This window comes from Terrapene carolina, unplaced genomic scaffold (assembly GCF_002925995.2).
Source record: "Terrapene carolina triunguis isolate 2854851 unplaced genomic scaffold, T_m_triunguis-2.0 Scaffold198, whole genome shotgun sequence".
NCBI classification, from domain to species: domain Eukaryota; kingdom Metazoa; phylum Chordata; order Testudines; family Emydidae; genus Terrapene; species Terrapene triunguis.
In genome coordinates this window covers 355,573-378,187 of record NW_020664549.1, presented here as the reverse complement: position 1 = coordinate 378,187, position 22,615 = coordinate 355,573, and the positions used below count along the sequence as shown (strand labels likewise).

The 22,615-nt window shown below is 46.1% G+C and overlaps 1 protein-coding gene across 1 annotated transcript in view; it reads left to right on the top strand.

Annotated features, from left to right (window-relative positions):
• The first annotated feature begins 912 nt into the window (after positions 1-912).
• Positions 913-22,615, top strand: part of LOC113407107 (MAP kinase-activated protein kinase 2-like) — a 76,658-nt gene continuing 54,955 nt past the window's right edge. Inside the window, exon 1 of the mRNA XM_026655158.2 lies at positions 913-1,416. Within this exon, the coding sequence (XP_026510943.1) occupies positions 1,144-1,416 (273 nt within the window). The 5' untranslated portion in view covers positions 913-1,143. The remainder of the gene's footprint in view (positions 1,417-22,615) is intronic.

Here is a 22,615-nt window from a genome sequence, read left to right as displayed (position 1 = left end):
GAGGCAGTGTGGGCATATGAGGAGGGGTTCTTATTCTAAGTTTGCTTTTGTGTATTGTTTTCTTATTACCATACCAAGGAATCCCAGTCATAGCGCAGGACCCCATTGTGCTCGGCGCTGTACCAGACACAGAACAAAAAGTCGGTGCCTCCCCATACCTTGGCTCTCCCTCCTCCTCTGCCTCCCCTGCGGAAATTTCTCTCCAGTCTTCTTGCTAAAGATTTCCCAAGCTTTCATAGTTGTCCAAATCCCAGCAACTGAGTGATGACCTTGTAACCATCCCCATGGAGCTCAGCACGGGGCCAAGGGGTCTGACCGCGTGAAACTGGTTGCAGGATCAGGATCATGGTACAATTCAGATGTGGAATGGTTTGATCAGATGAAGCTCAGACTCCAGGAAGCACAGATCTCATTGCAAATGCTTTATTCCTTAGAATGGGCGGGGGGATCCCAAGGAATCCTGGTGATGTTGGAAGAGGCAGAGAGCCAGGGGAAAGCTGGCAGGTCTGTGTGGGTCTGGGGGAGGGCACTGAGGGGATCCTCTCCCCAATCTCCTCGCCTGTGGGTGGCAGGATGGAGGTAAACACGCACCCCAACCTCCTCAGACTTTCTCCGTCCCCCTCCATTCTTAGGTTCCTTCCCAAAGTTTAACTTCTCTCCCCTCCCCCCTTTCTTTCCTCCTCCCTCCTCATCTCTTCTCTCTTCCTTCCTTCTACCCTCCCTCCTCTGAGTCCCCGCCCCTTCAGGGGGAGGCAGCCAGTCAAGGCGAGGCTGTGACATCAGTGCCGTGAAACTGACCCGGGGGAGGGACCGAGGTTGATACATTGTAGCGATTCCTTTTCCTGTCTTCGCGTTCCAAAGAGCGAACGAGCCAGGCGCGGGGACGAGCCTGGGGAGGGGGTGGGGGGTTGAGCGGGGGGCAGCAGCGTCTCCCCTTCGGAGACCCGCGGGGTGAGCAGCAGCCCTGAGGGCTCCGAGCCTTCCCCAGGAGAAGGGGCGATTGTTTCCCCTCTCCCCCCCCTTTCCAAGCTGTGGGGGATTTAGTTCCCCTCCGCCTGTTGAGATCAAACTTCCCACTGTGGGGGGAGGAGGGGACTCGGAGCAAAGGGAAGGAGCCGCTGTGGCTGCCCCGGCTTTGCTACAATGCTGTCCAACTCTCCGAACCCGAATCCCCAGGTGCTGTTCCCCACCCCCCCTCCTCCGCCCCCGCCGCCCCCCCATCAGCAGCCGCCGCCCCAGCAGCACCCTCCCGTCCAGCAACAGTTCCCCCAGTTCAACGTGAAATCAGGCCTCCAGATCAAGAAAAATGCCATCACGGATGATTACAAGGTCACCACGCAAGTGCTGGGGCTGGGCATCAACGGGAAAGTTTTGGAAATCTTTAACAAGAAGACTGGAGAGAAATTTGCTCTGAAGGTAAGTGTGCAGGGGGAAGGGAGAGGGGTGTGCGAGGGGCTGATGTGCCCACGCCCATCTTTCCTCTTCTGATCCCACATTCCTTATTTCCTCCCCCAAGTTTGGCTCAGACTGTTTTTGTAGGAGTGACACAGAAGTTATTGTGCTGTTAGAGTAGAGGGGAAGGTACCTGCAGTTATTGGGGGGTGGGGATTGATCCATGGTTGCTCTGTGTAAAATTACCGGCAGAATTATTTACAGGTACCTAAAACTAGCGGACAGAAAAAAATGGTGCTTTAACTTTGGCCTAGGCAGATATCGCTGAGTCCAGTTGTGAATCTCTTCCCCCTGCCGCGGTGTGGGCACAAATTCCCCACTTACTCACTGCGAAGGGCTAGTTGGGGAAGTTCGGCCTCTGCTATTTTTTTCCGGAGGGTGGGTGGGTGCGGTGGGTGGAGGGGGTTGTTGGATGATCTAATCTCTCTGCCTTTTAAAAAATGAAACTCAGCATTTAATTCCCCTCCCTCCCCTTTGCAAAACAGGACTTCCCAGCGGGAGAGGAGAAACCCCCCCAGAGCCTCCTAGGCCTGTTCACATTGACTGCGTTTGATAGGGCCCTTTCTCTTTCCCCCCTCAAATCTCTCTCTCTCTGTGTATGTTAGTCGTGGTTTCCTTGGATCTACTGATCAAAGCAGTTTGTGTTTGCAGAGGGAGGAGAGAGAGTATGCTCTGATTTCTTTCCAGAGCCATTATTTTGGTAAAAGGGTGGTGGGAAGGGGAGAAGAAAGAGAAAGGAGCTCCGGTAACTTCACAGCTGCCCTTAAGGCCTGTGGGCACTTCAGTGATCACTGCAGGGAAGATTATATCTTGTTAGAGAAATAAATTCTATTGTGGTTTTGAGAACACAAATGCCACCCTCTTTTGTGGTAGTGTCTTTGATTGCACTAGTTTAGGTTCCTTTCCCCTTTTCTGCCTCCTCGCCCCCCAGAATCTTTACTCCAAATCTGGAATTATTCGTGATTTTTCCCTTTAGAGGTCTGACTTGACTGATATGGTTTAGAAAGAGAGAACTTGAAATTTACCAGCAACAGTTAGCGCTTGACAACGAATGTAAATACAACAAGCAGAATCTGTTTTAAAGACAAGTGGTCCCTTGGACCGGGGCAGAACCAGTAATTCAGTGCTTTAAAGGGATGCTGTAGAGAGATGATCATATTATGGAGTGTAATAATAAAAATAAATAATTTAAAAAAAATCAAATGAACTTTTTAACAAATATGCGTTTTATTTGTTTTTATTGCACTCAGCTGGGACAATGAAACAGGATAGTCAGTTTCACTTTCTGGCTTTACTGCACTCCATTGTTACTGCTCCTCCATCACTTTAGAGGAATGTCCAGTTTCCCCTTAAACCATTCTCATTAAGAAAGACAAAATTAGATTGTGTGACATTTTAATTTAAAACAAAGCAAAATGACATGGGAAAGGGATGCCTTAGTGACCTAAGCATCGCGTTTGAAATCCATTGAAACCTCCGGACTTGTCTATTTGATCCAGTGAGTTTACTCTCTGTGCTTTCTGGATAAGCCCTTTAAAATTCAAGGTCCTCTGTGTGGGCACTAAAGATCTCATTGCACTTTGTGTAAGCATAGACGTTTGTCTGGTTTTCCCTGTTTAATTACCCTCCCTGCTCCCCAGTTGTGCAGTGTACTGTACACCAAGCTGCTACTGTTCTCCGCCCCAGATGTGGCTATGTTTGTGGTGCTGTATCTGTATGCAGTAATCCATAACATGCCTTTGTTTGAAAGGTTTTCCAATAAATAAGATATTATACTAAAATATACATTTTGCATCTAAATAACTTGACAGTTTCCCTGTTTTCAAATGATTTTTTTTTTTGGAGTGGGGGAGGGTATTTCTCTGTTAGAGGGATCCTGTGATATAGGTAATGCTAAGTACTAGGAAAGATGGGTACAATTTTTCTCCTCCAGTGAAGCTGCACATTCCATATCTTAGGCACAATTTGCTCCCACACATTAGCTGTTCAGAAACACTATATGTTATCCTGTTAATTGTGAAGATTAACGCCCCCCAAAACCTGCAATTTTGACTGCGTTTTTTTGGGGTTTTTTTAAGCCAACTCATCTGCTTAAAGCCAACAAGTCACTAATCCTAAAATAATAAAGAAGTAGATTTTTGACAAAAAATTCTTGTCAGCTATGAACCCCCTTCAGAAGTGAGGTGCCTGCAGGGGGATAAGTTATTAAGACAAATACATTTTCTTGGGGAAAAAAAGTTCTTCAAGTTAATCAACTGAATGGCAGATATTTCCCTTTTTTGTCTGGAAATATGGAAGTTTCTCATTAGTTGCAGTGTTATGTTTGAGGAAGACACAGACATGGTAATTTTTCCTGTATGTTATAAATGAGTGGGATCAGCCTCTGTTTTGACAGACACGCTTTTTTCCTCCATTACATTTAAAGTTGACTCAATGACTTAAATAGCAGTTGCTAATTCTTTCCTGTGTGAAATAACAAAAGAAGAAGAACTAGAGGGTACGGCATATGGAAAGGGACAGCTTGTGTCAGCAGTCTCCCCATATCAAAATATTGGCTAAGATAATAGCATAGCCTCTGAGCTCTGATTATCTTGTCAGTACTGGAGTGTGATACAATAGACATGTTCAGGATCTAGGTTTGATATATTATTTACATGGATGTACTTAAAGTGCCTTTTACAACACAGGATTTTTATACACCTCTACCCTGATATAACGTGACCCGATATAACACGAATTCGGATATAACGCGGTAAAGCAGTGCTCCAGGGGGGCGGGGCTGCGTGTTCCGGCGGATCAAAGCTAGTTCGATATAACGCGGTTTCACCTATAACGCGGTAAGATTTTTTTGGCTCCCGAGGACAGCGTTATATGGGGGTAGAGGTGTATATTAAGAATGGAACATAAATCACGGACTCTCACGTTTTGCTCAGATCTTGTCCCCTGCTCAGTTTCACTAGTTCTTTACCATATAATGAGGGACATATTAAGATGGACAGTTGCGAATGTGTGTGGTCAAATCTCCCTGCTTATGAGCTATGTAACAATGCAGGAGGGAAGTGCAGAATCAATTCACAGAGGCTGATGTATTCAATTCATCTCTGAATTTTTCCTTTGGGAAGTTTTAAAATTTTTATTTTCCATTGCCCATGTTCTTATGGCGAGGAAAAAGTTTAGCTGAGCCATTGAACGTGTCAGTTCAAAGGGCAGCACAGCTGCTGCTGTAAACAACTCCTTACAGCCCAGTAGAAAGTGCTGTGCTGCTGGCTCAGGGTCTTAGCAGACCAAACTACACTCTGTCGATCTCGCACTGACAAGTGTATGTGACATGCTCTTTGTTTGTCCAATGAGTTTTGGATACTCCCTGTCAAGATATAGGCCTGAAAGGTAAACCTCATTAATAGGATGTTTTGCTCAAATGTAGTGTGTATAGATCTAAATGCTGCTTTCTGTTAGTTGGGGGTGGATCTGTTTATAAACCTGTAGAGTGTTGTTCAGAACTTCTGAATGACTCAGAATTATCCGACATACAAACACCATTTGTTGGGGAGGAGTCAACACAGCTTTTGTAAAGGGAAATCATGCCTCACCAATCTATTAGAATTCTTTGAGGGGGATCAACAAGCATCTGTACAGTGGTGATCCAGCTGATATAGTGTACTTGGACTTTCAGAAAGCCTTTGACAAGGTCCCACCCTAAAGGTTCTTAAGCCAAGTAAGCTGTCATAGGATAAGAGGGAAGGTCTTCTTATGGGTCAGTAGCTGGTTAAAAGATAGAAAACAAAGGTTAGGAATAAATGGTCAGTTTTCACAGTGGGTAGTTAAGTATCGGGGTCTCCCAAGGATCTGTACTGGGACCTGTGCAGTTCAACGTGTTTGTAAATGATTGGGAAAAGGGAGTAAACAGTGAGGTGGCGAAGTCTGCAGACAATACAAAATTGCTCAAGACGGTTAAGTCTAAAGTTGTCTGGGAAGAGTTACAAAGGGATCTCACAAAACGGAGTGACTGGGCAACAAAATGGTAGATGAAATTCAGTGTTAATAAGTGCAAAGTAATGCACATTGGAAGACGTAATCCCAGCTATACATACAAAATGATGGGGTCTAAATTAGCTGTTACCACTCAAGAAAGAGATCTTGGAGTCATTGTGGATAGTTCTCTGAAAACATCTGCTCATTGTGCAGTGTCCATCAAAAAAGCCAACAGTCTGTTAAGAACCATGAGGAAAGGAATAGAGAATAAGAAAGGAAATATCAGAATGCCACTATATAAATCCATGGTATGCCCGCACCTTGAATACTGTGTGTAGTTCTAGTCACCACATCTCAAAAACGATATATTAAAATTGGAAAAAGTACAAAGAAGGACAACAGAAATGATTAGGGATATGGAAGAGCTTCCATATGAGGTGAGATTAAAAAGACTGGAACTATTCATCTTAGAAAAGAGAAGACTAAGGGAGGAAATGATAGAGGTGTGTGTACAAAATCACAAATGGTGTGGCGAAAGTGAATTGTTATTTACCCCTTCACATAACACAAGAACCAGGTATCACCCAATGAAATTAATAGGCAGCAGGTTTAAAACAAACATAACAAAGTACTTGTTCACATAACACACAGTCAACTTGTGGAACTTGTTGCCAGAGGATAATGTGAATGCCAAAAGTGTAATTGGGTTAAAAAACTATGTCATTAAGTTAATGGAGGATAGGTCCATCAGGGGCTATTAGACAGGATAGTCAGGGATGCAACCCTATGCTCTGGATGTCCCTAGACCTCTGACTGTCAGAAGCTGGGAGTGGATGACCAGGGATAGATCACTCAATAATTGCTCTGTTCTGTTCAATCCCTCTGAAGCATCTGGTGCTGGCCACTGTTGAAAACAGGATACTGGGCTAGATGGACTAGTGGTCTGATCTTACGTTCTTATGACTCATTATCTGCATCAGAGTAAGAGGAATAACTGAATAACTTGAATACAAAGAACTGATTGCATCAGGTGTTGCTGTTTCTGGTGACATTAAAAAGAATGCAAGAGGCCCATAGCCAGAAGACAAAGGTGAAATTGCTTTGTGCTGTGTTAGGGGCGAGCATTTCTATTCTATACTTTTCTGGTTATATCTCATGTCCAAAAGGTCATATGTATTAATGCAATCTTACAGTGATGGGGAAACAACTGTAAATCTCATTAATATTAAAGACTTCTGGTTCTGTGTGCTCAGGAATGTTGTCCCTCAGAATTTTTGTAAAACCACGTACAGTATTATAAAATCTCTCTATTCCAAGGTCTTAGATACTTTGTTAGGATTTCAGTTAGAGATCCACTGCTATAATGTGACCATTCAGAGTTCAGTGGGAGATATATAAACTTCAGTAACAGAGAAAATGTAATTTGGGCTAATTTCTTCATTCCTCATCTAGTACATGAGTGCTTAGCAAAGGCATTTGATTGCTTAATAAAATAAAGTATGTTTTTAGCGCATGTTTGTAAGTTACTGGACTATAGTCTCGTTTGCCTACACTGTCTAGTTAAAAACAATAGATACTCTTTAACTTCTGACTTATCAGTAGTTATTGTCTAATTGATTAGTGGTTCACTGATCACTGCAGCAGAAAAACATCTCAAGGGGAATCCATAAATTGACCAGTATTAAATAGGCATAGCATTGTTTAAAACGGTGAATTAGCTTTGGTTCTTAATAGGATTTTAGGTTTGGATGCTTTCTCCTTTAGGGGCTCAGTCCCATAAGGTGCTGGGTGATCTCAGCCCCAGTGGGAAGTGTCAGAGCTCAGCAACTCATGGAAAGCTCTTGTCAGCAAGCAGCGTGAGGCCTGTTGTGGATTGTTCAGTGATTTGCTCATCAACATCTGGCAGTCTGAGAGCGAAGGGCAATGCAGCTGTGGTGAGCAGTAGGAAACAGGAGGTGGTGTGTATAGGGGTATATATTTTCCCAGCTTGGTGTGATTTCTTATTAGAAGAAAATTAGGTTTGGAATTTCTGGAAAATGTATTGCATGTAGGTCACTGCTGACTTTACTTGGCTTTGTTGCAGTTGGGCTGTTGGCGTTATGTGAAGCAGATTGCAGAGGTAGGATAGCGGGCAAGACCTAATTCTATGTTGCATACTGTAAATTCTACTCCTAGATGTACTTTTAAGCCTAATCTTCAGATGAGATCTGGATCAATGGCTGGCTGCCTTAATGCAGCTTTTTACAAAGAAATTGCAGGTAATCTGGGTTGGAGGCTCAGTTAATGCTGGATGGACATCAGTGAATAGCTTTCCTTGTGAATCTCTTTCTCTGCCGTGTGTTTCAGTTGGGGCTCTAGGATGCAGAGCAAGATTCTGCTAATGAAACCTAACCTCTAACTTCAACTCTAAGGTAGTTGTCAGCTGGCTGTTGCCATGAAGACTGTGCACAGAACAGTATCTTTGGGAATGTCATACTTTCAAAGGTAACTCACTAGCATCTGTGGTGCTTTGGAAGCTTCTCCATGGGACTCGTTTCCATGAATGCCTATAGCCACTGAAAATTGGCTGAAGTGGATCAGTTCTTCATTAGTAAATTTATGCCAGTAAATGCATCGCCTGTAGTGCAGTTTGATTCCATCAGGTTACATGTGTGGAATGGCTTCTGTGGGAATAAAAGGGGCAAGGTCCAAATACATGAATGGTATTGCACTTGGGAGATGCCCATCACCGTAGTGTCTGGGTATGCTTTACAAAGGCAACATGGTCTGTGGGGGAGGGCAGAAAACCAGATGATGGAAGACTGGTTTCTAGTCCAGGTTCTGCCACAGACTGTGTCATGTTAGGGAAATTACTTCCTCTGTGCTGCTGTTCTCCTTATGTGCTGTGGGGATCATGAAACCCACCACCCTTTGTCAAGTGTTTTGAGATCTATAGATTTGTCAGTCTTCAGCTCTTGAGCTCTTTCTTCTTCTATAGAAAACATGACCAGAAGTTGGCAGGGTTCTTGGCCTCGTCACGGCTCTTGGGACCCTTGTACACCCTTCCGCTCCCTAAAGGAACAGCTGTCTATTGCTTAACATTACGAAATGAATGGAAAAAGCTGCACATTTCCTCTTGTTTCCACTATGGTTCAGCTGAAATGTCCATTAAATTCTTCCCAACCCAAACGCACTAGTTTCTCATTTCACCTTTCAGGATCCTTAGCAACTTCTACTGGCCTTCTAGAGCTGCCCTGTATGAGCCGTTCCTCGAAGTGATCATGGATCCAACTCGATTTTTCTTTGTCTGCAGTGCGGAGAGGGTTCTATGGGTGTTTTCTTTCCCCTTAATGAGGTAGTGAATCTGTCAATGCCCCCTGTGTTGTCATACAATAAACATTATGGAACATGATCCAGTAGTTCCCTTGAAGCTATAATTAGCCTCCAGCAGGACTCAGTTCTGTGCAGAATGTTAACAGAAGGGTCTTCTCTAGCAAGGAGCTGCTGGGCCTTGCTTTTGATCGGGAGAACTCTGGAAAATGCTCTGCTGTTCCCTCACTTCATGTTATGCTCATTGAACTTTGTTTTGTAAAGGTTTTATTTTGAAAGCCCTCTCAGTCTTTAAAAAATAGATAATACACCAGCGGGGTCTCCCCTGCCCCCCCAGATCTTCTCTTGATTATTTGCTCTAAGGAGCATGAAGCTGAAAAGTAGAATCCTGGCCTCTTCCACTGCCTGCAAGACACTGCAAATAACCACATTGTTTCCACTGTAAAAGTTCTCCTTCAAGAGCAGGATTTTTCAAAGTTGCTCAAGGGAGTAAGGCACCTGGTTCCCATTTGAATTTCAATTGGGATTGGGCACCTTACTCCTTTGAAACTGCCAGTCCCCAACTATTAAACCCCTAAGTCTTAGAATATATGAATGTGTGGGGCTAGAGCTCATGGGTGAAGATAGCTCCCTTCTGATGACCTGCCACAGGGGTGATCTGTTCAGAGCACTTCTGATACCCTGGCCTTGATGGGAATTTTCTTTTCTTTTTTTTGCCTCACTGTGTAGTTTGGAAAACCAAAAATATCCTCATGTAACTCTTTCTTTTTTTAAAATTGTGACAAACCCAATGATTAGGTTTTTTTTCCCCAGGGCAGTGGTTTATTACCTCACTGCCTGAAGGTTTCTGCTGATTTGGGTTCTGAGTTCATATCAGTAATTGAGGAGTTGTCATATCCCTTCTAAATTATTATAAATGGCAGCCACTCATCTCCTTGTTTTGAAAGTGTCTGAGTTAAACTGACAAGAGCCAGGCCACGGGGGGTTGACTGTTGCTCTGTGCTCAGAAATTGGGACCCTAAAGAAACAATGGAAACTCAGCCTCTTAATTATAATACTTGGCTCTTTTCTAGTGCTTTGTGATGGTAGATTTCAAAGCATTTTACAAAGGAAGATCAGTATGTCTTCCTGCCTTTTGCAGATGAAGGAAACTGATGCCCAGAGAGATGAAGTGTCTTTCCCAAGGCTATGCAGGAGTTTGATAGCAGACTCAGGTTCTGTTCCCATCTCTCCTAGGCCAGTACCCTGTCCACTGGACTATGCTTGGGAGATTTAAATAGGGTGACCAGATAGCAGATGTGAAAAATCGGGACAGGATGTGGGGGGTAATAAGTGCCTATATAAGCAAAAGCACCAAATATCGGGACTATCACTATAAAATAGGGACATCTGGTCACCCTACGTCTAAACCTAGACTTCACAAAATAGTAGAAAATGCACCATTAAGGAACGGTCCTGCACTGTCCAGGAGAGATGGGCCTTGATAATCTAATAGATCTTTCCTCTAACTTGTGCAGTACCATAAGGGTCATATAGCATGTTGTGTTATAACAGATCTTTGTTGCATCATGCTTCCTTTTGTCTGAATTTCCTGGCTTTCTCATCTTCCCTTTTTAAAACTTCCATTAATTTGCAATTCTGATGTGAAAGAGAAGATGTGTAGTAGCCTACTGATCTCGGCCAGTTGTTCTGAATGGGCAGGGTTGGACCCTCCTTCTTGAAGGGAGCAAATAGCTCCCTTGACGTAGGGCTTGTCTACACTACCGCGGTAGTTCGACGGCTGGCAATCGAACTTCCGGGTTCGATTTATCGCGTCTGGTGTGGACGCGATAATTCGAACCAGGAAGTGCTCGCCGTCGACTGCGGTACTCCACGTCAGCGAGAGGAGTACCGCGGAGTCGACGGGGGAGCCTGCCTGCCGTGTGTGGACCGCGTCTGAACCGCGGTAAATTCGAACTAAGGTATGTCGACTTCAGCTACGTTATTCACGTAGCTGAAGTTGCGTACCTTAGATCGAATTGGGGTGTTAGTGTAGACCAGGCCGTAGGCTAGAGCACTGCGGACTTGTTTTCACCCTTTCCTCCCTGTTCTTTAGAGATAAGTGCTAGGTTCTAGACTGACCGCCCTGAAATCTTCACGACCCAGTGCAGTGCAAGGATCCCCTAGCCGTGTGCCTGCCTTTGCGAAGGGCCACTCCTGGGAGTTCCTTGTGCTCATTCCCTCTTTGGTCTCTTCCTCTGAGTCTGGCAAGAGTGTTAAATCGTGACGGCGATTTTGTGATGTGTATACGTAAGCCTGCATACGGCTTTTGAATGGTGATGACTAAGGCATCCTTAGGTATACGTGGTTCAAAGTAACCCTTCTGATGGCACTGCAACAGTGCGAGTGTGCATGGCCGTGAGCAAGCTAGTGCTGAAGGTTGGGGAGCTGGAATTCAGGTGCCTGGGCTGCTTGCTGTCTGGCACCCCGTGGGGGTTAAAGGGTCACTGCACTAAGTGTCTCAGCAACAAAAACTCACCAGCCTGTTTATACACCTTCCCACCACGGAATCATCCAGACTGCAGCTTTGCTGGTTTATTTATTTCATGTATTTTCCGGCATCGGTGACTAGCTGCTGCTATGGCCTTGGACTCTATTGTCCAAGGGACGCTGACGGGACAGGCCAGGAATAGCAGACCTGTGCCTTGTTCGGAAGGAAAGGAGGGCGTTTTGCTAAACCCAATGGGCAAAGCAAATGGGGGCAGGGAGAGGAGAACCCTGCAATAATAGCTACAGCTGGGGGGGGGCTCCTTTTAAAGTCCCTATCTGCATTGGGATTCCCCCAGTTACAGCCAGTGGTGCAAATCTCTAGTGTAGACAGACGTGACTGCCACAAGCCAGGGTTAGCACTGCTGCTGCTTAGCCTCTTCTTGACATTTCAGTGATGTGCCAGTGTGAGGGGCTTGCACTGGTGGCTGGTATCCCCCAGTGTTGTTTAGGCCTGAGGCCCCACTCCACGAGGGTCTGTTAGTCCCCCTCCCTCCAAATAGGAAATGTGGATCCTGGCTAGACGCAGTTTCCATGCTGAGTTGCTCTTCGGTGCTATGTTTGCATCAGACCCTGGGGGCTTTCTCTGATCTAGACTCGCTCTCTGTGTTAAGGGGATGGTGGGAGAATACAGTGGGAAGGGCCCCTCTCTTTCTCTGAGAAATATTTCCCCTGTTGCCAGTCGAATCAGCTGTGAGTCTTTTCTGAGCTGTTGTCTGGCTCTCTCCCTCTCTTAATGCCGGCTTCTCTCCAAGCAGAGCCGGCCCTGTGTGGGGCTTCAGGTTGCGGCATTCAGACTGCATGACCTCACCTCCCAGCTTCCAAGAATACCGCGCTGCCTCCCGTTTTGCCTTGCCATAGTTGTCTGCAGAGCAGGAGAGTGCCTTACTGCCGCGTCCATGAGCATCCTTGGCTTGGAGAGGCTAGTGGGCGTAGTGTGGTAGGCAGTGCTCCCCCCCCCTCCAGCCGAACCCCCCAAGGCAAGAAGTCCTCACCTGATGTGGGATGGGGAGAAAATGGGACTGCTGACAGGTTGTATGTCACTTTGTCTTTCTCTCCCGCTTGTGTGGGATGGATTTAGGTAGCAGAATGTGAGGCAGCGCTCCCCAGGGAATGGGGTGCAAGCCTCTTCCAGGGCCAGAATGAGCTTGCAGGCTTTTTTCTCTTTGGGGTGATGTGGATCCACTTGGCTCAGCGCTGATAAGGTGGCCCTGCCGCCAGGCTCGCCATAGAGTTTTTAACATAGCTCAAGGGCTTATCCCTAGAGCGCAAATCTTTTGCTCTCTCCTTGCCCCTAAATTATCTGCTAGCCTGGGGTTTCTTGGGCAGTCTTGCCCCATCTCTCTGGGGTTGTGAATTCCTGTCATCAGAACCTACCCGTGCATGTGTCTGAGTCAGGCACTGTTTATAGGATGAGTGAAGCATGCTTGGAATGTGGCTCAGCTGGTGAAGTTCCTTCTAGGGTGAGAGTGCTGTCTGCTTCAAGCACCAGGCCTGGGGTGGTGAGGAGGAGGATGGGCTGCTAGTTTGGTACTGAAAGGCTTGAGGGGTGGTTTCTGGAAGGGAGCAGGAAATCTGGAAGTACCAAAGATGATAAATTATTCCAGTTCGGATCACTTGATGTCAGTGAGGTCTGGGCATGTTCCATATGCGCTGAAAACGCTTGGGACTGCTGGTACTGGCTGCAGCCAGGCGTAGTTCAGGAATGCAGTACGGAGCTCCCTTCCCCTTCCATCTGCTCTTCTTCTCAGACACGCCCTGCCAGCCATGCTGACTAGCTTTGTGGGGTAACATTTGTAAGAGTGCCTAAGTGATTTAGGGCCCAAATTTCCAATGGGACTTAGGCCCCTTACGTGCTTTCAAAAGACTACGGGTAAAATTGTTTTCTAAATGGGGAGTTAGACTAAGAACCCCCAAAGTCCTTTTTGCTGGACCTAACTGTGTGGGGACAGGTGAATACTGCTATTCAACTGGATTCAACATAGAGAGCTGGCATCCCTGGAAGGATCATAAATTCTGGTGTCTTTGACAGTGATATGTCTCTTGCTACAATAGCCCAAGATATCTGAGGCTGGTGAATGTCAAGGGCTGGGCCTAAGAGCTTGTCTACATGGCAACATATTGGGTGTGAATTATAGCGCACTCTACGCTAGTGCGCTCTGATTGCCCCGTGTAGACCCTGCTGGCAAGCACTAAAAGGTACCTAGTGCACGTTAATGTAGTTCTGTTTGAAACAAGACTACATCAATCATCGGCGTCAGAATAGGGGGGCCAGGGGAATAGGTGAACAGGCCTGGCCCATCCACTTTTCTCCATGCCCCCCACCCCCTGCCAGGCTGGCAGCTGGAGGCCGGCGGGGGAGCCCGGGCAGCAAGGGGCACCACACCACGGCCCCTCTACCTGCCCAGGGTGGGGGGTGGAGGGGCGAGAGCCGTCCCTGGCCTGTGTTCCCGGTCCTGGGCTCCCCGCCCAGGGCAAGTGGAGGGTCCGCAGCTCCTCACAGCTGCCTGGCTGTACGACTCTTACCATGGCCGGGCTGCGGTTCCAAGGCCCCGTGCCCCAGCTGGAGCTTGGTAAGAGCCGCGTGGGCAGCTGTGGGGAGCCGTGAACCCTCCACCTACCTTGGGCGGGGGGGCCTGCAAGGCGGGGACATGGGCTGGGGTCTGCTCTCGGCCCCCCACCCTGGGCAGGTGGAGGTTCCACAGTTCCCGGCCCGCTCCAGCTTCTGGCTTGGCCGGGGGCTGGGGCCTCAGGTGGAAGGGGTGGGGCTGGGGCCACAGAGGCAACAGAGTAGCTAGGCAGGTGCAAAAACCAAGGCCCCTAGAGCAATGCAGGTTCTTGAGAAGCACCGTGCTGTGCTAGCCTTTCAGTCTGAATTTGGGATCCTGGTACAAACTCATTTGAACCACATTAGGGACCTAGGCCAGCAGGACCTGGTTCTAACACCGGCTCAGTCCGCATCACCTGGTGAATCCATGTTAGAACTGGAGCTGTGTTCGAGGCTCAGCTGGAACTGTGCTTAAGCATCATTCTTCCCTGTGACTGGAGCTTCAGTATGGATGGGGCCAAAGGAATTTCATGTTCTAAGATGCTCCAGCAGTTCCTTTAATGCACAGCTACCCATAATGAACTCCTTTTCAGCGCTGACATGAAAAGGCTACAGATCCGCTCCTGACATGCGTGGTGAGAAATTCCTTAGCTTTTCTGTACCCTGTGTCCTAGGTAGGCTTCCTTAAGGGCTCTGGCTTGGATCTTTAACTTACCGAAGGAGGTGGCGAGGGAACAGCTCAGGTGGATTAGAGTGGGGTGTGTGCAACTGAATCCAAATGCATGGAGCATTAGGAGACTGAAGCCTCTGTTCTCTCATACCTGGTGGCTGAGTCACTCCAAAGGTTTCAACCTTTTGGGGTTAAGGGTTTTAGTAACCAGCAGGGTGGATTTGATTTAAATTGCTAGTCAGGAAGACTCGATTTAATCATGGATTTCTACATAAAAGTGCATTCTTGTTGGTTGTTATAACCTTAATACATATTCTTCACAACTCAGAGATGTAGGTTTCATTTTTAGAAGGTACACGCTATACGGTTTTAAAATGATTTATTTTGAAAACTTTTCAGATTAGTTTTACAGCTATATCAGAAAATGAATGATGGTTTGGTTATTTCATTTACCAAAGGTAATTGAAGCAGATATTTATGAAGGCATTGGGAGGTGAACTATCTTCAACAGGTTAATCATTAATATTTGGAGGATTTGCTTGCCGTGCTGTATTAGGAGGAGAACATCACCAGACAGACATTTAAATTGTTTTATTTAGCTAAAACAACAACGTTATGGATTCTGGATTTTTTTCTTCAACAGCAAACATATAATAATTTAACAAAACAAGCATATGGATTTTTGAATTTAGTTAAACATTCAAGTTTTTTAAAATCAGGTTTGTTTTTGTTAAAATTGTTTTTAACTAAAATAGTTAAATGAAATATTAAAAAAAAATAATTTAAACTGACTATGTCAGCCAGGTCAACATGAGAAACTTAAAATATTGGCTTCTGCAGCTAACTCAGTCTTCTTCACCTTCATTTTCCTGTTTTTTCATAATCTGGAAAAGAAAAACAAGCTTTCCTGCTTTTTCAGGTCCCAAACAATTTCTCAATTTGAAATGAATTAGTCCAAAGGAAGAAAATATTCTCTCTACACCGGCAGAAGAAGCTACTGCTGTTAAAAGTGAGATTATCACTTCAACAGTCTCTGAATCCAAGTTTAAGTGACTTCCACCAGTTCACCAGTGTGACTTGCTTTAAAACATCATCAGCAAACATATATTTTTTGAATGGTTCTTATTCCCAAACTGGGTCTCTTTTACGGCCTGCTGCCATTTTAGGTTTTCCCTTCTAGTGAGAGAATGGTATAGTAGATCTCAAATCAATGAAGGCTACACTCAGAAATACCTCAAGACTTCTGGAATATGCTGCTCAAACAATTGCATTTTTGTTTCTACTGCCTGTCCTTCCCTTCTCACATTTATCTCCAGACTTCTCCTTGTCCAGATCTATTCCGCCCCCAACAATCTTCTATTCATTGAACTTTTTGAAACTTTGCACTTTTAGAGAGAGGTAAGGGATTGACTCTGTGTACACAAATTTGCAAAGGGACAATAAGGTTGAGGTCTGTTGTGTCTCACCTCTATATATTATTTATTTAAAAACATTTTTGCTGTTAACAAGCATATTATCTCTGGAGACACAAATCCACAGTTTGAGAACTGCAAAACTAACCATCTCTGATGGTATCTTCTAGACTGAACGCTGAGTCCCATTGGGTAGATAGAAAGATTAATCTAAATAATCTATACAGAAGCCCCTGGAACCCCATAAGATTGGGTCCCTAATCCCATTGGAACTCATTTACAATATAACATTACATGAATGTATTGTTTCATACTATAGAATTAGAATTTATAATCCCTATTCCATGATGAGATGATATCTTTGAGCTATAATGTATCTTAATTAAAATTATCTTTAGATTGCTTTTTTCCTTAAAAAGCTTTTTATCAAAAAAATCTGATTTTAAATAAAAAAAATCCAATTTTTTTTATTTAAAAAAAAATCATTGATTTTTTTTTTTTATCCACCCTGGTAACCAGCAGGCTGAGGAATTGCATTAACCCCTACAGCTTCTTAGTGGCCTCAGGCAGGGACTAAAGACCCACACGCTGTTAAATCCCACTGACCTGAGATGGTCTGAAACATACCAAGGCTGAATCTTTCATGAGGTGCCATGAAGCATGAAAATGCCACCGCTGGCAGACTGACTGTCTTGCGCGTGGGGGGTAGTGAGAGCTGCTGCCTGGCTGTTTGTGGTGGGAGAGGGTGATGGGGAGTGCTGGTGTGTGGTGCGGCTTGTCTGTGCAATAACTGCACAAGAACTGTCTGACCTGTATTAGGTTGGGAGCTGTTTGGGGGCAGGGACAGCATCTTCCTCTGTTTGTGCAGCACCAAGCATGCTGTTGGCACTTAAGTAAGCGAGAGCCAGCGTGCAGGTTTCTCGTAGCTGCCTGGGCCCGTTATGTATAATGGGATCATTTAAGCCTCTGGTGTAAGGGATGCAGGTGACTCTCTTGCTGTCCAGCAAGCTGTAGCCTAAACTAGAGATGGGCTCCAAACTGAAATCCCAGATCTGAATGCGTCTGACCTTTGTGGAAGTTTTGAGCCAGACTTGAATTTTGCAGCTCTCTTCACACAAGACATCCTTGCCCTGCTTTGTGAGCAAGGCACTGGTTTGAGCATTGGCCTACTAAACCCAGGGTTGTGAGTTCAATCCTTGAGGGGGCCATTTAGGGATCTGGGGCAAAAATCTGTCTGGCGATTGGCCCTGCTTTGAGCAGGGGGTTGGACTAGATGACCTCCTGAGGTCCTTTCCAACCCTGATATTCTATTCTATGGCCAGGCTTTAGACTTCACCCCCAGACCCTTATGCTGCTCCTCCATCCACTCCTGTAGCTAACACCCGTTGTCCCACTCTTGCATGTTCAGCTTATTCCATGGTGTCTCCTTTCCATGCTGCTGCAGACTTAAACTGGTTGTGGGATCATGATAACACGGTGCCTTTCCATGCTGACTCTGCATAGCCCATCAAGTCTGTGCTCTGAGCCTGGTTCAAGTCTGTCCTAATGGAGCAGCAATTGGCCCACAGAAGTCCTGAGCTGCAGGGGTGTTTTGGAGGTTGGGAGAGGTGGGAGGAGCTACTGGCAATGCAGGATGAGTAGCGGGGGCTAGTGGGATAAATCTATGTGGGGGGTGGAGGATTCTGGTCTGTAAGAGGTGTTGTTGAAATGGAAGCCCTGAAGTTGGGGTGGCTTTGTTCCCTACATTAGAGAAAAAGCTGCATCTTTCTCTGCCCATGCCTGCTTATATCTGTGCTTCCTTCTTTCCTTTCTCCACACTCAAGTTCCTATTGAATTGCCATTTTCTTCCGGGCTTGGTGACCATTGCCCTTCCTGAGGACTTGCGCTACCTGCTAGAAGCGATCTGAAGAGCCCCAAAGCCATGAATCTGGTGAGAAGGTTGAGGCATTGCGTTGTCTCTTATCTATAGCTCTCTGGCAAGCTACAGTCTCCTGGGGTGTCTGGTGGAGAAGGGTGGGTGGTTAGATCTGAGCAGTCTGAAAACTAAGCAACAAGCCTCCCAACTCCCACTGCTCTGCAGTGTCCTTCGGTCACGGAGTGACACATCCAGCCGTCGTGGTCTCCTGAAAAGCCCCCATAGACTTCCTGCCAAAATGTGTGTGTTCAGGGAAATCCAGTCTGAACTCAAGCTGGGAACTTCTGTGGAAGTTTGGCAAGGCATCCCGGCAGCCTGGAATTCCTGCAGCTGCAGATCATTGTTTCTCAGAATCCAAGAGACTGATGGGGGGCGCCTGTCACAAACTGCTGCTCAGAAATGGCTACAGAACCCCAGGCGTGTGGGCCTCATCTATGCTGCAAAAAATCCATGTGACCTGAATCTGATTTTAGAAATACCGCTTCAGCGAACACTTTTTTTTTTTTTTTTTGGTAGTAATATTTCTATCGCATCCTTCATCTGAACAACTAAAAACTTCACAGCAATAGTAACAAATGAAATCTTTATTCCCCTTTGCAGGAAGATAAGGATTGCTGCTATTTGCAGAGGGAGAAATTGAGGCACAGAAAGATTGAGTGAGTTGTCCAAGGTCGCCCAGCAGGTCAGCGTCAGAGCTAGGAACAGACGTCTGAATTCCTATGCCCGTGCCTCAGTGACAAGCCCTTCCAGTAGTAGCATAGCTGGACCAAATGGAGCTTCCTGAGTAACAGTGCCTATTATCCTACTTCTGCCAATAATCCTGGTTACATGCATTAGTGTGACTCCCCCACCCCCTCTCATTCCATTGCACATATAAACAGCAGGCTGCCAGGAAAACACTGACTGGTGTTGCAGAAGTCATTTGGTCTTTGCTGCATTAGCTGGCCTCCACCAGACCTCTCTTTCTCCTGGGATGAGGATTTGCCAGTAATTTTTAAGTTGGGATGTCTCCTAGAAGTCCTCAGAACCGCGCTGCCAGCTTTTTGGATGAGTAATTCTTTTGCTGAAGACTCTGTTGTGTGGGTTTGCGGCAGAGTCTGCCAATGTTAACATTTGTATAATTATTCAAACGACATCATCATCCTAGAGAAATAGTGACTCTGCAGCTTTCAGCAGATGTGTGTATATACTGCAGCTCATGGCTCACATTTTTGGTTGGGTCGCTTGAGGACGGCTCGCTGTGCATCTCTGAGGCGTGCTGGTTTCTGTGCTGGAGGGGTCTGTTTTGGGGAGCTTGGGAGTGGTGCAGTAACCCCTTGGGCAGCCACCCAGTCAGACTTTCCAGGGGAAGCCTGGATGTAAAGTTATAACCGTCTGCCTCCCTGTTTCCTTCCCCTTGCCCAACCTAGTTCCCATCGTCATCTGCTCTGATGAACTCATGGACTGGCCATTGCAAGGGCAGAGATGCTTCTGGAATCCCTTTGTCTTTCCTTAGTGTTGAAGGATGACGGGAGAGTTCTCTGAAAGGGACACACACATTTCATGGCCAGTGTCACAGTCCTGATCAGGTGGTTATGAGCTTGAGAATAAAACAGGACCATGCCATAGTGCTGTGCGACAGATCCCATGGCTTCCTAGACTCTTGGAGGGTCGGGGTGGTGAAAGCTAGATTTGCTGTCCTGTCACTAAGACCCTTTAAGTTTTCAAAGAGTAAATTTAATAACCAATAGAACACTTGCGTGTATTGGACCAATTGTCCGGGACATACACAGACTTTACCTGTCTCTCCTTGCTGTTTGTTGTCACTGCATCAGTAAAATACAGGAATATACCCAAACAGGACCTGGGCGTAAAAGCCCTGCCCGTGAAAGGCAGGGAAGCAAGCTTTGCCAAAAATCCATGGTTACGTATAGCTTCACAGCTGTCAAGCAACATCTTGCGTGTTGCATATCATGGCTACACAGAACCTCATGGTGACAGTGAGCATAGAAAGCTCCCAGTTCCAAAGTACAGGTCTTTGGGGAGAAACTCCATTAGCGGCACAAGGCCTGGGACACATCGCTGAGCTGCTCTGATTCCCTCCAGTATCTGGAGAACACAAAAGAAATGATGCTCTTCTGAGATTTATTTTAAAGGAGGCAGGGTTGGTGCTTCCCGCGGAAGAAGCTTGTCTCCTAGGTTATACGTACAAATTCAGGCAGGATCATGCAGATTGCTATTCCTGATCGGAGCCAAGTTAGTGATGGCTGTGATTCCCCGTTACCGACTTTCTGGGCTACAGCCATCTTAGAACTGTGCCTCTCTTGCTAGCACACTACTATCTTGATATCACCCCTGGGGAGTTATTCTCCTCCTCTTCCTTCTCCCCCTTCTTCTTGGTCTGCCCTGAGCTCATGCCCTTGTCCCTTCTAATGCATGGCAGCGGGAGGAGAGACATGCTAATGTCATCACATGAGCTTGGTTCCATTGTGCAAGAGTCCGCTTTACAAAACCAATGGAGTTGGCACTGAAGGGTCCCTTGCTGGCCGCAGTTGAGTGTGACTATAGAGTCAAGCTCTTGCTACTACTGCGGTTCCCTCCAGTGCAAAGGGGAGAGGGTGGTTTAAGATGTGCCATGTTGCTGCCCTATGACCAAGGGACTTCAGACTCGAGGGCTGCTAGCTTAGGACCTTTCAAGCAAGCAAAGAAAACAACCCTCCTACTAAGGGCTTTTGGGAGGGTTCCTGGAAGTTTCTCTATGGAAGATGATGGATGCTTCCCGTGTCATTTTAGTACGTTTGCGTGCGCATGCAGTGCTCTTTGCTGGCATTCGTGTTTATGGATTTTACCTTGAGGAGCATAAGGGCAGAAGAGACTCTGACCTTGTAAAATTCAGCAAATGAGACTGAGAAGGGTTTCTTGGCTGTTTTCTATGCAGCTGCAAACAATCCTCCTCCTTTCCTGACTCAATGCCCTTACAGAGTGTTTCAATTCTGACGGTTGGCAAATTCTGCTAGGTCTCGTTAGGATCTTATGTTCAGCAGGTCAGATGCTTGTAGCTCTTTCTACAGACCAGACAGCCAGGGTGAAAAATCGGGATCGGGGTGGGGGGTAATTGGCACCTATATAAGACAAAGCCCCAAATATTGGGACTGTCCCTATAAAATCGGGACATCTGGTCACCCTGTTTCTAATACACCCTCTTCTGTATTTGTGTCTACCCAGGACTGGATTGAAATGACCAGACTGGTTTCCCTGGTAAGAGAGGTCCGATGGGTTCCCAGATTTCTAGAGTAAAACATGTGTTATTGGCTGTGAAATGGGTTCATCATCATCGGTGATCCCTCGAGGTCGAGGATGATCTTTCACGGGTTTTATTTTCATGGGTCCTTTGGTGACTGAGGAGTCTGATTTGAGCCACAGGCTCATCGGCAGACGTTGCAGGTGGTGTTGGAAGACAGGGTTGGGCCATGATTGCTGCGTGACCGTTGTCTTTCTTTTCTGGCGTTTTTCTGCGACCAGGCCAAGGCGATTTTCTTCAAAAGTGAACGTTCCTTCTCTGACAAATCTTTGCCAGTTATCCCTACCCTGGGCTGCTGTCTGCCAGTGTGCGGTGTCAATGCCACATCTCTTGATGTTTATCTTGAGGGTGTCTTTAAAGCGTTTCTTTTGGCCTCCTCTTTTCCTTTCTCCTTTGGTGAGTTGGGCGTATGGCAGTTGCCTTGGCGGGCGTACATCAGGCATGTGCGCACAGTGCCCGCTCCACCTCAGCTGGTGCTGGATAATCAGGGCCTCAGCGCTGAAGATATTAGTCTCTATGAGGACACTGACATTAGTGCGACGATCCTCCCACTTTATGTTGAGGCTCTTCCAAAGAAAGTGCTGATACTGGTGTTTTCTATCGGTCACCCAAGGCTCACAGCCATAGAGGCTTTATAAACGAAAAATGGGTTCTTAGCTGCTTTTACTCGGCATTCAAGCACAGTGATTATCTTCTGCATAAATCCAGCATCTGGAGAATACCTGTAGTGATGTATTTAAGTGCCTTCTGACTTGGGACACTCACTAGGGTTGTTGACTAAACTATAAAGCTCAGTTCAGGGCTGTCCACTAGGGACACAGTAAAATTCTCAAATCATTTGAGAGAGAGAGAAATTGTATAATTCCAGTTCTTTGGCTTTCTTATGGCTTGTCTACACTTGAAAGTTGGTTTGCATTTAAAGTGCGGTAGCTATTCATGAATATCTCCATGTGCGGACACTCTTAATCCAGAACAAGAGTGCATTAACAGAAACAAGACATTATTGTTCTGCAATAAGTGTCCAAACCTGGAGTTAATCAGGAACAGTTTTCTGTAGACAAGCCCTAAGTCTCCCCATTTTGGTGGCAGGAGGAGAGATGCTCTGATCAGAGGACTAGGAGCAAGGAACTCCTGAATCCTGCTTCTGACACAGACGTCCTCAGTGGCCTTGGGGAAGTCACTTAAAATTCTCTCTGCCTCAGTTTGCCAATGGGGAGAAAAGTGGGAGTAATACTTACCTACCTAGCTACTTGCTGGGGGGTGTGAGAGTTGTGACTGACTAAGCATTCAAAAAAAGGTTTGAAGACTGAGCGCCTGATTGTTTCTTTCTCTCTTATTGACACCTGTGTAAATCTGGGGCGACTATTGATCTCCATGGAGCTGCCATGATGTGAAGGCAGCGTAAGGGAGAGGAGAATCGGGCCCTGGAAGTGCGATAGCTGTGCTAAGTGCCTTTATAAACTAGCCTCTTCTTACTGCAGGGAGCTGGCTTTGCATTTGGATAAACCTTTAGACTTCTGGAACTGGGGAG